At 37.8% G+C, this 15898-nt stretch overlaps 2 protein-coding genes across 2 annotated transcripts in view; one reads left to right on the top strand and one right to left on the bottom strand.

The window, feature by feature from the left end:
* LOC131996665 (antigen 5 like allergen Cul n 1-like) overlaps positions 1-11123 on the bottom strand; it is a 51918-nt gene extending 40795 nt beyond the window's left edge. Inside the window, exon 1 of the mRNA XM_059366313.1 lies at positions 10735-11123. The gene's annotated coding sequence lies outside the window, so the exon portion shown is untranslated. The remainder of the gene's footprint in view (positions 1-10734) is intronic.
* Positions 343-1138, top strand: LOC131996664 (cytochrome c oxidase subunit 3-like). The gene is given in 1 exon segment (XM_059366312.1): positions 343-1138. A coding segment is annotated over 1 exon segment (777 nt). The 3' UTR covers positions 1120-1138.
* Positions 11124-15898: the final 4775 nt, after the last annotated feature.

Here is a 15898-nt window from a genome sequence, read left to right as displayed (position 1 = left end):
ATGTTTTATATTATTTGGATGAATTAATAATACTCAACATATATTTGCTCATTTAGTTCCTCAAGGAACTCCTGCAATTCTTATACCATTTATAGTATGTATTGAAACTATTAGAAATATTATTCGACCAGGAACTTTAGCAGTTCGATTAACTGCTAATATAATTGCTGGACATTTATTACTTACATTACTAGGAAATACTGGTCCTTCATTGTCATCTATTTTACTAGGATTCTTATTAATTACCCAAATTGCATTATTAGTTCTAGAATCAGCTGTAGCTATAATTCAATCTTATGTATTTGCTGTTTTAAGAACATTATATTCTAGTGAAGTAAACTAATGTCAACTCATTCAAATCACCCATTTCATTTAGTAGATTATAGCCCATGACCTTTAACTGCTTCAATTGGTGCAATAACTACAGTTGCAGGATTAGTAAAATGATTTCATCAATATGATAATTCATTATTTTTATTAGGAAATATTATTACAATTTTAACAGTTTATCAATGATGACGAGATGTATCACGTGAAAGTACATTTCAAGGACTTCATACTTTAGCTGTTACTACAGGATTACGATGAGGAATAATTTTATTTATTTTATCTGAAGTTTTATTTTTTGTTTCTTTTTTTTGAGCTTTTTTTCATAGAAGTTTATCCCCTTCAATTGAACTTGGAGCAATATGACCTCCTATAGGAATTACCCCTTTTAATCCTTTTCAAATTCCTTTATTAAATACAGTAATTTTATTAACTTCAGGAATTACAGTAACATGAGCTCATCATAGTTTAATAGAAAATAATCATTCACAAACTACTCAAGGATTATTTTTTACAGTATTATTAGGGGTATATTTTACAATACTTCAAGCATACGAATATATTGAAGCTCCTTTTACTATTGCTGATTCTGTTTATGGGTCTACATTTTTTATAGCAACAGGATTTCATGGACTTCATGTATTAATTGGAACAACTTTTTTATTAGTATGTTTAATTCGTCACTTAAATAATCACTTTTCAATAAATCATCACTTTGGATTCGAAGCAGCTGCTTGATATTGACATTTTGTTGATATTGTTTGATTATTCCTTTATGTATCAATTTATTGATGAGGAGGTTAATTTATTATCTATATAATATAAAAAGTATATTTGACTTCCAATCATATAGTCTATCATAGATAGTATAGATAATTTTTTCTATTTTATCAATTAGTTTAATTATTATAATCATTTCAATAATTGTAATATTATTAGCATCAATTTTATCAAAAAAAACAATTGTAGATCGAGAAAAAGCATCTCCATTTGAATGTGGATTTGATCCTAATTGTATGTTCGGGCGTTTTTCTCATATGATTTCCTAATGTTCTCCTGAGCCTTTTGTCTTATTAAGTTAAGTCTGTCATCACCTTTCACATCAGACGAAGGGTCCTCTAAAAGATCTAGTTTTCGAAGTAAAGAATAAGAATGACTATTTGAAATCATATTTTGACCAAATAAAACGTAGTAAGGTGAGAAGCCCGTGCTTACATGTACGGAACTTCTTAAAGCAAAGCTGATTGACGATAACTTCTCATCCCAATCTTTCTGATTAGGTTTCACATATGCACGTATCGCTGCTAACACCGATCTATTTACTCTCTCGCTGGCGTTGGCCTGTGGGGAATAAATAGCCGTAAGATTATGGTTAACACCATATGATTCCAAAAATGATTTAAAAAGATTCGACTTAAATTGAACACCGTTGTCCGTTGTTATGGTCTCAGGGACACCAAAAATATGAAAGATCCTTTTCTCCAAAAATTCGACAATAACGTTGGCAGTGAACTTTCTGATAGGCTCGAGGAAATGAAATTTCGATAGCTGATCTAAAACGATAATAATACCTATATTTCCTGAGGAAGATCGAGGATATGGACCAAGTAAGTCTAAATATAATCTCTGAAAAACTCTAGAAGGAGAAACGTGTTGTCCCATTGGTGGGCGTAAAATCCTATTTGAGGCTTTTGTTTGCTTACAAACTTCACACGACTTAACGTAGTCTGAAACCTGTCTAATCATTTTCGGCCAAAAGAAGAACGACCTTAACCGAGCTATAGTTTTTCCAATACCACCATGAGCTGAAAGGGGATGATCGTGAGCGCGTCTAATCAGATCCTGGGTCAAAGCTTGTGGTACCCAAAGTTTCCACGATAATTGTTCCTGTACCGGATTTCCTGTGGCATACTCTACTCTCTTATATATGTAACCATCATCAATGCGAATATCTGGCAGGTACTTAAGCTTGGGCTGTAACTTCTCTATTAAAGACAAATATTCTGTTGAACGAAAAGCCTCCGAATTCATGTCTATCTCTACTGAATTTTCAATAGCTTCTATGAAAAGACTTTCAATATCTCCCAAGACTATCTCCTCATTATCCTCCGAAAACATTCGCGATAAACCATCGGGAACTACATTTTGACTTCCTTTCCTATGTTTAATGGTGAAGTTAAATCCTTGTAATTTTAATGCCCAACGCGCAAGTCGTCCATGTAGGTCTGTCTGTCCCATTAACCACTTGAGCGAAGCATGGTCAGTAATAATCTCAAATTCGTGTCCTTCAACGTAGGCACGGAATTTCTTTAGAGCCAGGACTGCAGCTAAACATTCCTGCTCGGAAACCGAATAATTCTTCTGGGGAGTTGTCAACTTCTGACTCATATACGCGATCGGTACTTCATCGCCATCATCATTTCTTTGAGCAAGAACTGCTCCTATTCCATATTTGCTCGCATCACATTGAATTGAAAAAGGACGAGAAAAATCCGGGTTGTGCAACACAGGTGCCGTACAAAGAAGGTCTTTCAATTTCACAAAAGCGTCTTTAGCTTCGTCATTCCAAACAAATTTTCTTCCTTTCTGTAACATATCGGTGATTGGTGAGGAGATTGAGGCAAAATTGCGTACAAATCTTCTGTACCAACCACAAATTCCTAAAAATCTACGTAATTGTCTAATGGAAGTTGGCAATGGAAAGTCTTGTATCGCCTGAACTTTATCCGGGTCAGTTCTGATAGTACCGTGGCCTATAATATGACCTAAATATCTGACTTCCGAAAGCATAAACTTACTTTTCTCCATGTTAATGGTCATGTTAGCTCGTCTCATACAAAGTGCTATCTCGTGCAAAAGCAAAACGTGCTCCTCGAAGGTTTCAGTGATCAAGAGGAGGTCATCCAAATAAATGAATACTTTTGTACGCAAGTGAGCGGGTATCACTTTGTCCATAAGTCTGGACATCGTCTGTGGCGCGTTACATAAGCCAAACGGCATGGTGACGAACTGGTAAAGCGGACGGCCGGGCCCAGTGAAGGCTGTCTTCTCCCTTGACTCTTGATCTAATGGTATTTGCCAAAAGGCGTCTTTCAAGTCAAGACTCGTGATGAGTTTTGCCTTTGGAAGCCTGCTGAGAATACCATCGATCAAGGGTAAGGGATAAGCATCCTTAACTGTGACACTGTTCAGTTTACGCGCATCCAAGCACAGTCGAACCTTCCCAGGCTTATGCACCAATGCCACAGGCGACGACCATGGACTCTGCGACTCCTCGATCACTCCTAATCTCAACATGCGGTCTATTTCCGCGTATAACAATTTTTCAACGGCGGGCGAAACGGCAAAATGTCGTTGCTTAATGGGTTTTACATCCGCGGTGTCAATGGAATGTGTAACCAACGAAGTACGTCCTAAACCTTCCTTAGAATAAGATGGGAACGAGTTAATGGCTGCATTCACCCTGATTCTCTGGTCATCCGTTAAATTCTCTGACAAATCATTGGCTACGATCTCACTACAATTTCTATGTATGGGTTTCGGAACATTATCCGAAAATAAATCACTAGCAAGTCCAAAAGCTCTAACAAAATCTACACCTAAATATAAATTCTGTGTCAAATCTGGTATGATATAAAAGGCTATATCTCTGGTTTGTCCTCTAAAAGCTACTTTCGTTGTGACACAACCAGCAGCGTAATGTGAGGTTCCATCTGCTGTGTTCAAAGCACATTTAAATCTCTTATAATGATATCTGTTCTCCTCCAAAAATCTGTTGGCGTAGTCTGAGGCAATACACGATACTGATGCACCAGTATCAATCATTCCTACTACATCTTCATCAAAAATCCTTACGGTTGCAAATGGTCTCAAATCAAAAGTCTTCTGGCCAGAGATAAGGGCTGAGCAAATAAATCGTCGAGAGGATAAAACTTTCCTCCAAAATCTTCTCAATCTTCTCGTCGATCTTTTAACTTTCCTTACCACCTCAGAAACAAAAATCTCTTCATTAAAGATTCTTGATCTGTCTTCTCTATATTCTCTGAGGCGAAGGTGATAAGGTTTCAAATGTCTTGGAATGTCGTATATGGGGGTGTCTTGACAGGGCGGTAAATTGTCTTGGTAGGGTGTCAAATTGTCTTTCGAATATTCATCTGTCTGGCATTCTGTGGATACTAATACTGGGTTCCCCTGGACTGAACTGTTTTGTTCGTCCGGGTTCCTGAAAAGTTTTTTGAATTCCTACTGCACTTGGGGCAATTGGGCTTAAAAATGTCTGGAGCGCCGCATCCAAAACAAAAAATTTTCCGTTCGGCTAGACAATCATCAAATCTATGACCTGTCTGGGAACAATTCCAACAGACTGTGGGACTTACTTCCTCAATATCAACTTCTATTTCCGAATCGTCTATTATATCTGTTTGTAATTCTGACACATTTCTTCTGGGTGGAAATGTTCGGTTCGATCTATACCTATTAAGCTCCTCCTCTAAAATTTCATGTTTACGCACATACTCTCTAAGCTCCGAAATTGAGTAAATTGAAAAATGCAAAAGCTCCTTGCGTACTTCCGGTCTAAGGTTTCTTTTCAAAATCTCAACTAATTCATGGTCACTTAAAGGACTCTGTAGTCGATCAGAAATTTGCAAAACTGCATCATAAAATGCATCAAAACGCTCATTCATTCTCTGTTTTCTACTTCTAATTTGCTCTTTTAAATCAAAATCTGTGCGTCTGTCACGAAACTGATTTCTCAATTCATGGCACAAAGTATTCCAATCAATTCTATTAGTGGTTCGGTGAAAACGCCAAAACCAATCGGTGGCTTTTCCCGAAAATAACAAATCGATATGACGACATAAGGTGTCAAAATCGCCTCTCAAATTCTGAATCGTAAGGGAATGTACTCTATAAATGAAGTTGTCTACTGACAAACCTTCTTCCTCCTCTCCTGTAAATTTTATACGCCAACTGGCAATAATACTAGACACTTTATCAGGGGTCAAACTCACATTTGGATTATTTCTGTTACGCCTATTTTGGTTCAGATTGTCTTGGTTACGATAAGAGTTTGCAGAACTACGTCTGTTACCATTGGGTTGATTCAGGGACATTGTGGCAAGATGATTCCGAATAGCTTCGTTAATCATCTCTTGTAAGGAACGATCGCTAACTTCCGGGTTCTGTACTGGTCCTTGAAATCCAGCTCTATTATCTCTAATAGGTGGTACAAATTGATTCGAATTTCTAGGGTCATTCCCAATAAAATCATTGAAATTGTCTGCTTGACCATTTTGGACAGGCAATGAATTCCTGTCAGCTGCATGGCTATCCATGTTTACAGGCCTATTTAAAGCTCCTTTTGAATTACGAAAAATATCTGCAATACTGTTACGTCTTCCTGATTCTGGTGGGGGAAAATTCAAATTAAGGGTACCTTGATCTAAAAATTGATCTAAAGGATTTTGGTTATCATTAGCTGATATCATATCCTGGTTTGTCGGTTGTTGCAGTTCGAGGTTTGACTTATTTTTCCCTGCAACGTTCTTCCTAGCAGAAACGGGCTTCGAAACAGTACCCTGTCTGGTAGAAGTGGCACTATTCGAAGGTTTCTTGGTGGTTTGGCTCATTGACGCCAAAATATCAAACGGTACGAGTCTATTCTGTCTACAAAGCTTTCCACAAACTGGACACTCTTGGGTTTCATTTAACACACGGACTATACAATCCTTATGAAAAATATGCTTGCATGGGGAAGAAACAATTACTTCGTCTAATTCAAAATCTTTACCGCAAATTATGCATTGATTAGGGTTGTAGTTTTGTACTGAGCGAGGTATGTCCTCGATACTATGAACCAAGGACATAATTATCGAATATATCAAAAAACAAATATACAAAAAAAAAATAACTGTGAAACTTCACAAACAGTGTTAGGGGTATAAATTTGCTCAAAAACTAAATTCTGAAGCAAAAAATAAAACAAAATGTACGTGACTAAAGAAAAATTGTATTAGGCTGTACACACTAAAATTCATCAAAATTGTCAAATCCAAGATTCAGAAGTGGACAATCTGAGCAATGCCAATCATGCTACAAGAATTGTAATTCCTATGCTTCCTCTTCCTAAATTCTCAAATAAATTCGTAATCTAATATGCACAAGTTAGAAATCTGTACTGCTTCATCTGCCTTAACATAAAGGAATGAATAACTAGGAAATCGTAATGGACAGTAGAAGGCTATCACACCCTAAATACAGTATTTCCGAAAACTTTTTCTAGATATTTCACTCTTGATCTAAAATCAAAAAGAGACAAACACTATGCAATTCTGCAGAAACAAAAAAAATCTAACCTTTAAAATGAAAGATGTAAAAAAATGAGGTTTCCCAAAAACAAAGGACTGAACTAGGTGGAGTGGTTCGTGTTTCTGGTATATATGGATATATAGTTACTGGATCCGATGTCTTCGGGCCCCACGTTGGGCGCCATTTCATTGTAATGTGTAGAGAAATTTTAGTGTCTGTGTTGAGGTGTAATTAACACAGCTTGTTTCCATCCATCTGGGATTTCTCCCAAATGTACCTTACTTGGTAGCTCGGATTTCAGCGAAGCCCTAAATCTAAAACCGCAGTCAAAAAGACAGATAATACCAAGAATTTTGTCATCGATTGGAACGTCACGTGCGTGCTCGGATGACTAGCTAGTTCGGGAGATGTGGGCGGGGTACTTGTTCCCTCGAAATGACGAAACATCACAAATAAAAAAAAATATCACGCGCGCTTAAAGTGCCCTTAATGGTTTTAATACAATTTTTCATAATCACAACACATAAGAGTAAGTTGGCATTACTCTTGGCCTCATAACCCTCCCATCCATGGTTTTTCTATGGCCTGAGAAATTAAGAAAAACCCCTTTAGCACTACCCCTACTGTCTGCTTGCGAAGTTCACATCAAAAATCTAAGCCCTCATATTTAAATTCCAAATATTTCACATTTTATTATAACTCACATGTCTTATAATTAAATTCTAGCTTATATATTTATAGAGAAAAAAAAAAATGGCAATGGTAAAAAAAAGAGAGCTTTCTAGCTTTCGTCTTTCTCTACCGAACAACCAATAGCGGCCATAGAGAAAGAAGAAAGGACAAAAACAAAATCAACTAAAAATGTCTACCATGTATCAAAACGATCAGACTTACAGTTTTTATATACCGCCTGCTCCCACGTCAATGCTGCATGAAGGCCTCCGTGCTGGATTGATGATAATGAGCTAGAGGGGGGGGTGAAGCTTAAATATGATCTATATGGTGTGTTGATACATGTTAGTACAATGACTGTTAGAAAAAAATGAGTTTTACATTAAATTTAGTTATAGATTCATATCGTAGTTTAAACTTAAAAATGTCTTAAGAATTAATTTTAGTGCAATATTTATGGAATTCAGGTGCAATATTTAAAACATTAGAAAAATTTTAATTTTTAGGCAAATTTTATAGGTAAGAACAATTTTTCCTGGTTGTCCATTTTATGGGTAGGCAAATTTTAGAAAAATTCGATGTTAATATAGGCAATTATGTAGGTTTAAGTTCATGTTAGGTTAATTTTAAGTAGGTTTTGTTAGCTAGGTTTAGAATTTTTATATTTTTATTAAAGTTGTTTCCCCTTGGGGTGTGGCTTATTAAAAATGGCTTCCTTTTTTTCTTTTCAAATGGCTTCCTTGTTACTTCAAACACGTGGACGGCAAAAACATGGCGTTAGGAATATTTAGGGGAGCTGGGTCCAACGAAGATTTAGGACAAATTAGACACTTGGAGGCAAAAATATGACGTCATATACTTTAGCGGGGTTCATAGAATGTTCTAGTTCCATAAGGCAATCAGCATGGTCTTAAATATGACAAATTTGGCACTGTGATAGAATTCTTGGCGTTTTGGGTGGTTACTTATAGTTTTCAGTCTCTCGGTCCCCGTGAGACTCACGTGGTACACAGCCTCCTGTACTCAGCGTTTAAACCGAGAGACTGAACGTAACAAATTTCACAAATAAATGGATTTATCCTAGAAAGTTGAAATTGTATTAAGATTTGGTAAATTCTGCTATGACAGGCAGATGAATTACCTTTCTATGACGATTAACACCGAAAAAAATGTCACCACAGCTTCAGATGCGTTTTTATTCTTCCTCAAAAGATTTCACTGAAACCCTCAATGCAGATTGCACGGGTTCTATTTTATTTAAAATTACTGGTTTAACTCTTTCACTTTGTAATTTGTCAATACTCACACAAAAAATTAATTGCCGGAGTAAACTTCACTTTAACGTGTTGAAGCCGAATTTAGAACAGAACAATTGACAGACTTTGAAGACAAAGCAAACCTTAACTCGAAGCAGACTCTGACCTTGGCATATGTACATAATGTACGACAATATGTATATTGGTGCACATATACGACATTACTTCCATTGGAAATCATAATGTTCAATTGTTGTAAAATTCGGACCAATCAACTATTCAAAATCAATCGCAAAAATCTGTGTTGGCAAGTGACAACATGTAATGGAGATGAGTGCGTGACACATCAAGACGTGATTTGCGTAAATCAGAATTAACTACATTTTTGCTCGAGAGTAATGTAAAGACACCTTGTGTGAAACTAATAAAAATCATTCGTATGTACATACGTAATGATCACCTTAACAGTCCATCCCTATCATTACCATGTCCTCTTTAGTGTAAAAACACTTCGGGTGATCGCATGAGGGTGAGTGATGTTACACCCACGCGCTCATCTCCAATAACCATTCCATGCACACGCAACGAGAGCAACAAAAAAAAAACAAAACTTCCACCTAAACTTCCAGGAGTCTGTACATATCTACATGCATGTAAAAATGTATGTACGTACAATTGTAACAACGGTGTAATAGAACTTAGATCGGTGATGTTCTGCGAATAGGGAATCCAATTCAGACAAAAAAAAAATTAACAAAAATAAAAATACACCAAAAAGAAAAAAAATCTATTGTTACACCACCCACGTCAAAGCTGCAACGGCTGGTGAGGAAAGCAAAACAGACAGGAAACGAAGTACTAATAGGGTGCGAAGCGAACTCTCACCACATTTCGTGGGGTAGTACCAACACTAATAAGCGGGGCCAGGCCCTGGTAGAGTTCTTGAATACTAACGACCCAATAACACTTAATATTGGTAACACCGCTACCTTTGTAAATAGGATTAGGGAAGAGGTATTAAATATGACGATATGTTCGTAAAATCTGATCGATGAGGTTCAGAATTTGAGGGTCTCCATGAAACACTCTTTCTCTGACCATCGCTACATTAGGTTTAGAATAGCACGGCCAGCGCCGAATCCGATAAGCTTCCGGAATAAGTTGAAACCCAACTGGACAAAATTCGGAAGACTAGAATAAGACTTGGGCAAGATAATTTAAATTGTCCAAACATAGATTGACGAAAATGTCAACAGGTTTACGACTGCACTGGCGGGGAAAGGAAAGGAAATTCAGGAAAAGGAAATTCGGGAAACTAAATTCAGCCCAAGAAAAACCATGGATGACCGGGGAGATTCGCAATATTGGGAAAGAGGTTCGCAGACTTTTTAACAGAGCACGTCGTAGAAACGCGGAAGTTTATTGGGATGTTTATTACACACGGCTCAAGGAATACAATAAGATTACCAGAGCGGCAAAAGTGCCTCCTGGAAGCTTTTCTGCGAACAGGTCGATAGCGTTAATGACGCCGCCAAGATAAAAAAGTTTCTCTCAAAAATCCATATCCAAACTCAAATTTTAGTAGACGACATGGGAGTGAGAGCAGAGACAACGGAGGACATGTTGAGGCTTTTGATAAAAACCCATTTTCCACAGGATACGAAGGGACTCAAGGAGACACAGGAATCTTGGAATAATGACGTTGATCGAATGTTTAAAATAACGGAATTTATGGTGAAGGAATCCTTGAGGAGCTTCAAACCATTTAAGTCACCCGGACCTGATGGAATATTTCCTACGTTACTGCAGAAAGAGGCAGACTATCTGGCGCCTCGTCTGGCCAAAACGTGCCTAGGACTTTCATATACTCCGAAAGCCTGGCAGGAGGCAAGGGTGGTGTTTATATATATGTTTAGGAATTCCGTGCTACTTAAAAAATCCTTAATTGTTTTCAATGCCACTCCCCTAAGTTGGTTCATGTCTGGTATTGTGTCTCAACCTAAGTACCGGTATCTATTGGACGCGGAAGCTGGGCAATGACAAAGGAAATGCTCCAACGTCTCATCATCTTCCCCGCATGCCCTACACATGCTATCACTGCCGCACCGATTATACATAAGTGAACTCGTAGTCCTATATGTCCTGTTATGATACCAATAGCTATACTTACCTAATTCTTGCTTCCTCTCAGTAATAGCCTCGTCTTCTCACGATCTGGATCCCCCCCGATCGCCGTCCTACCGACCATTTCGCTGGTCCCTTAACTCGGATTGCGTCCATAAGCCTTACGGTCTTTCTACTCAAAACCATGGAACGTATTGTGGACACCATGATAAAGAGTATGACATCCAGCGAACTGTTCAAATACAAACAGTATGCCTATGTCAAGCGAAGGTCGGTGGAGACTGTCCTGCACGAGGTTGTGCATAAAATAGAAGAATCCTTCGATGCCAAAACGTACACACTGGCGGTATGCATTGACATCGAGGGGGCTTTTAACAATGTGCGGAGCGACACACTGATCCAATCCTTAGACCAGTACCAGGTGGACAGTACAAAATTTTTCGAAATACAAAATTTATTTGAACTCTTGTTAATCAAAAAAATTTCGATAACATTTTAAGGCAAAATATCTATAAAAATATCCGAGGAACAAATTTTAATTAAATTTTCTATGAAGACAAAAAATCGATAAGAATTTGCTTTATTGACAAAATGTTAATGGCATTTTCCCTTAAAACAGAGTTTCGATAATTTTTTAATACTTTTCCTTTAAAAGTCAAACTCAGAAGAAATCTTATATAAAAAAATCAATTTGTGTTTGTTTGTAGGTTTGCTTGATTGTTTGTGTGTTCCTTATAGACTCAGAAACGGCTGAACAGATTTTCTTGTAATTTTCACAGATGGTGCATAATGACCCCATGGTGAAAATAGGGTACCACATTTTTTGATGTATGGAGGGGGGCGACCTCCGCCTTACCCTAATTTTCAGAAACGCCAGATCTCAGAGATGGGTGGTGCGATATAAGCAAAATTTTGTGTGCTTTCATATAGTAACCTAAAAATAAAAATTTAATATCCAAAGATGGTGTACCTAGGGGGGCTGCCCCACCCTTAAACCTACCAAACATATATTTAGACAATCACGACAATAAGGGACTCAAATGAAAGGTATTTAGGATAAGAAAACATATCTGATATCCAATTGTCGGACCAAGTGTTAGGAGGACCACCCCAAGCCCCGAAACACCCCTAAATCGGACATATTTACTGACCATGGCAATATGGAACTCAAATGAAAGGTACTTGCGAGTATAATACGAATCTGATATCCAAATGTGGGACCACGTTTCTGGGGGTCCACCCCTTCCCCAAAACACCCCCCAAACAGGACTAATTTACTGACCATGGGAATATGGGGCTTAAATAAAAGGTATTTGAGTGTATAATTAGAATCTGATATCCAAATATGAGACCAAGTGTTTGGGGAAAAATGTTTATGGGGACACCCCCTAAATCGGGTATATTTACCGACAATGTCAATGTGGAGCTTAAATTAAAGGTATTGGGGGTAGAGCAAGAATTGATACCCACTTTCGGGACCAATTTTTCACTGACCATCGCAATATGGGACTCAAATAAAGGTATTTTGGAGTAGAATACGAGTTTGATATCCAAATATAGGACCATGTATTTAGGTCATCACCCCTTCCCCAAAACACCGCCCAATGGGTAAACATTTTTCGACCATGCCAATATGTGGCTCAAATGAAAGTTATTAGAGATTAGAAAACGAATTTGATAACCTGATATTTTCTCAGGGCCAAGTGTCTGGGGGACACCCTCACCCCCGAAAACACCCCTAAATCAGATATCAAGAGAATATCGGGCTGAAATAATATTTTTTAAAAATGGAGTACACCTTACATCCAAACTTAAATTCGCAGACCAATAAAGATCATATGGGATTCAGATAAAGGCACTTCTATTGTTAAACTGTTAGTCAAGCGATATACTATTTTCGTAGCATGGTATTTCACTAAAAGCTCTTTAATTGTCGAAAATAAATATTCCAACGAAAATTTTGTTCCATATAAAGTAAATGAAGGCGCAGCGAAGCGGGCCCGGTTCAGCTAGTATTTAAATAAAAACAAGTAAAAGCCAGCTAAATTCGGCCGGGCCGAATCTTATATACCCTCCACCATGGATCGCATTTGTCAAGTCATAGAAAAACTCCACATGCAAAATTTCAGTCAAATCGAATAATAATTGCGCCCTCCAGAGGCTCAAAAAGTCAAGCTGAGAGATCGGTTTGTATGGTAGCTATATCAGGTTATATACCGATTTAGACCATACTTGAAACAGTTGTTGGAAGTCATGCCAAAACGACATATGCAAAATTTCATCCATATTGGATAAGAATTGCGCCCTCTATAAGCCCAAGTAGTCTAATCGTGAGATCGGTTTATATGGCGGCTATATAAGGATGTGGACTGATTTAGACCATACTTGACACAGTTGTTGAAAGTCAAAATAAAACACTTCATGCAAAATTTCGGCCAAATCGGATAAGAATTGCTCCCTCTACAAGCTTAAGAAGTCAAGACCCAAGATCGGCTTATATGGCAGCTGTATCCAGTTATGGACCGATTTAATCCATTCTCAGCACAATCGTTGGAAGTCATACCTTAACTCTTCATGCCAAGTTTCAGCCAAATCGGATGGGAATTGTGCCTTCTAGAGCCTCAAGAAGTCAAATCGGGAGGTCGGTTACTAAAGGCGGCTATTTCAGGTTATGGATTTGATCCATACTTGGCATTGGGAGTCATACCATAAGACTTTATGCTAAATTTGAGCCAAATCGGATTAGAATTGCGACCTCTAGAAGCTCAAGAAGTCAAGACCCAAGGTCGGTTTATATGGCGGCTATATCAGGTTATTAACCGATTTGAACCATACTTATCACAGTTTTTGGAAATGATACCAAAACACCACGTGTGAAATTTCAGCCAAATCGGATAAGAATTGCGCCCTCTAGAATCTCAAGAAGTCAAGACCCCAGATCGGTTTATATGGCAGCTATATCAAAATCCCTATTTTGTAGGACATATAAGACCCGTTTAAGTTGACAAATGTTATTTAAATTTGCTTCAACAACTCTTTACAAAAGTAAAAGTTAGGACAATTAAGGTAGTTTTTTTTTTCAAAAAGGACTTATCAGTCAAAACTCTTTTTGGGTCAAAAATTGAATTCTTGTAAATTTTCTTGACTTTTAAACTGCACAGCTTTTAACTGAAAAATCGGATGTGGACACTCTGCGGCAAAGTCATTCTCAATTTTGTATTGTGATCAAGAAACCTTGTTCGTAGTTTGAAAACTACTCAAAAAATGATTATTTTCAAAAACCGGTTCAAGTTTTTTAGACTTTTAAACCGGTTATTTTTTCTTAAAGGTAAACCCTTTTAAAATTTTATAAATAAACCTTAGATTAAGTCGAAAGTTAAGTTAAGCTTAAGACTGGCTTCTAAATGTGTGCTATACTATTCTTTGAATAGAAAGCATTAAGCCATAGTCTAAAGCCAGACAATATCCTGCAATGGAATCTCCATAAGAAAATAAAATTTTCTGAAAATACGAAATTTGGAATGTTCTCTAAAGACAAAATTACAATGAAATTTTCTATAAAGGAAATTTTCTCTTCTGTTTCATTGTCTTTCAAGTCGAGCTTAATGACCAAGCGAATGCAACATCCAAAGGAGAGATTGATTTTCACTTAAGAAAAAAAATTTCAATAAAAAAATATCTTAAGATAAAATATTGATCAAATTTACTTACTTTTTTTAAATTTTCCATAAAGAATATGATAATGTGTATCTGTACGTCACCAGCGTACATATGAACTTCACAATAAGAGAATTGATCTGCCAAATCATTGCTATACAAAGAAAAGAGAAAAGGGTCCAGAATTGGTCCCTGAGGAACACCCTTCAAAACGACAAAATAAGATGAACGGACGTAGAATAAAAATTGTAAAGATGCCTCATCTTAAAGATTGTGATAATGTTTTTCTTTAACAAAATTATTCAAAATACAATTTTTTTTTCGAACTCTTGTTAATCAAAAAAATTTCGATAAAACTTTTAAGGCAAAATTTCAATGAAAATTTCCGAGGAACACATTTTAATTGAATTTTCTATAGAGATAAAAATTCGATAAGAAATTGCTTTATAGACAAAAATTGCTTTATAGACAAATCCCAAGGAAATGTTAAAAAAAATAAAATTTCAATGTATTAAGTGATAGTTATCACAAAAATATGGCTAGATATGACCAACTATTAAGAAATCGGATAATTTGGCAAGAATCCGATTCCGATAAGTATATTGAGGTCAAATATACTTATCGGAAGTATATTCAGCCCTAAAAACCAGCATTCAAACACCGAACTGATACAATCCTATGGCAGCCGGTTGTACGCACCGGATTGACTCGATGGATTCCTCATCGGCAAGGGCTGCCGCCTCAGTGTACGTGTTCGTCTTTTTTCGTCATGGGAGAGGCACATCCCGGAGTGCCTTCTCCGCACGCTTCTGGTCCGTGCCGGGATTGAAAAGAACCCCGGACCCTGGTTCTGTTCGGTTTGCCAGAACCGCCTTCATCATCGGTCGGTGTCGGTGAGGTGTAACCGGTGCATGGAGTGGGTACATTTCCGTTCTTGCTCTGGCCTAACTTCACTACGGGAGTATAGTCATACTGACTATGTCGCTAGGTGCTGTGCGAACATAGCCAGCAGTGGGTCACAAGCGTTGCTGTCGTCGCCTTCGGCGTCCTCGTCGTCGGACTATGTGACCCCCCGACCTCTCCCGTACGGCAATTTATGCAACGACAGCACCCTAGCCCTACTATTGCCAGGCCAGTGTCGGGAAATGTATCGTTCTTGCAGTTAAACTGCAATGGACTGCGAGGCAAGATTGATGAGATTGTAGATTTTATGAGTCGGAAGAGCATATCGGTCGCAGCGATCCAGGAGACAAAGCTGACCAACACCTGCAGCTTGCTCATTTGTCACGGTTACAATGTGCTACGTAAGGATCGCTCAAGCAATGGAGGTGGGGGATTGGCCTTCGTTATACACCATTCCGTGCAGTAATGACCGCCTGCGCTTGACGCTAGTGACCCATACATGGAATGTATGGGGGTAGCAGTCAGGACTGGTACTGCCGAGATAGAGATATACAACGTGTATATACCGCCGGTTGGTAGCTGTGCCCCGATTAATGGCCAGGCTTACAACCCCGACATAAGTGGGTTGCTATCTGGCCATAGTCGTCTGG

This window comes from Stomoxys calcitrans, chromosome 4 (genome assembly GCF_963082655.1).
Source record: "Stomoxys calcitrans chromosome 4, idStoCalc2.1, whole genome shotgun sequence".
Lineage (NCBI taxonomy): Eukaryota > Metazoa > Arthropoda > Insecta > Diptera > Muscidae > Stomoxys > Stomoxys calcitrans.
This window is presented reverse-complemented; position numbering and strand designations above follow the sequence as displayed.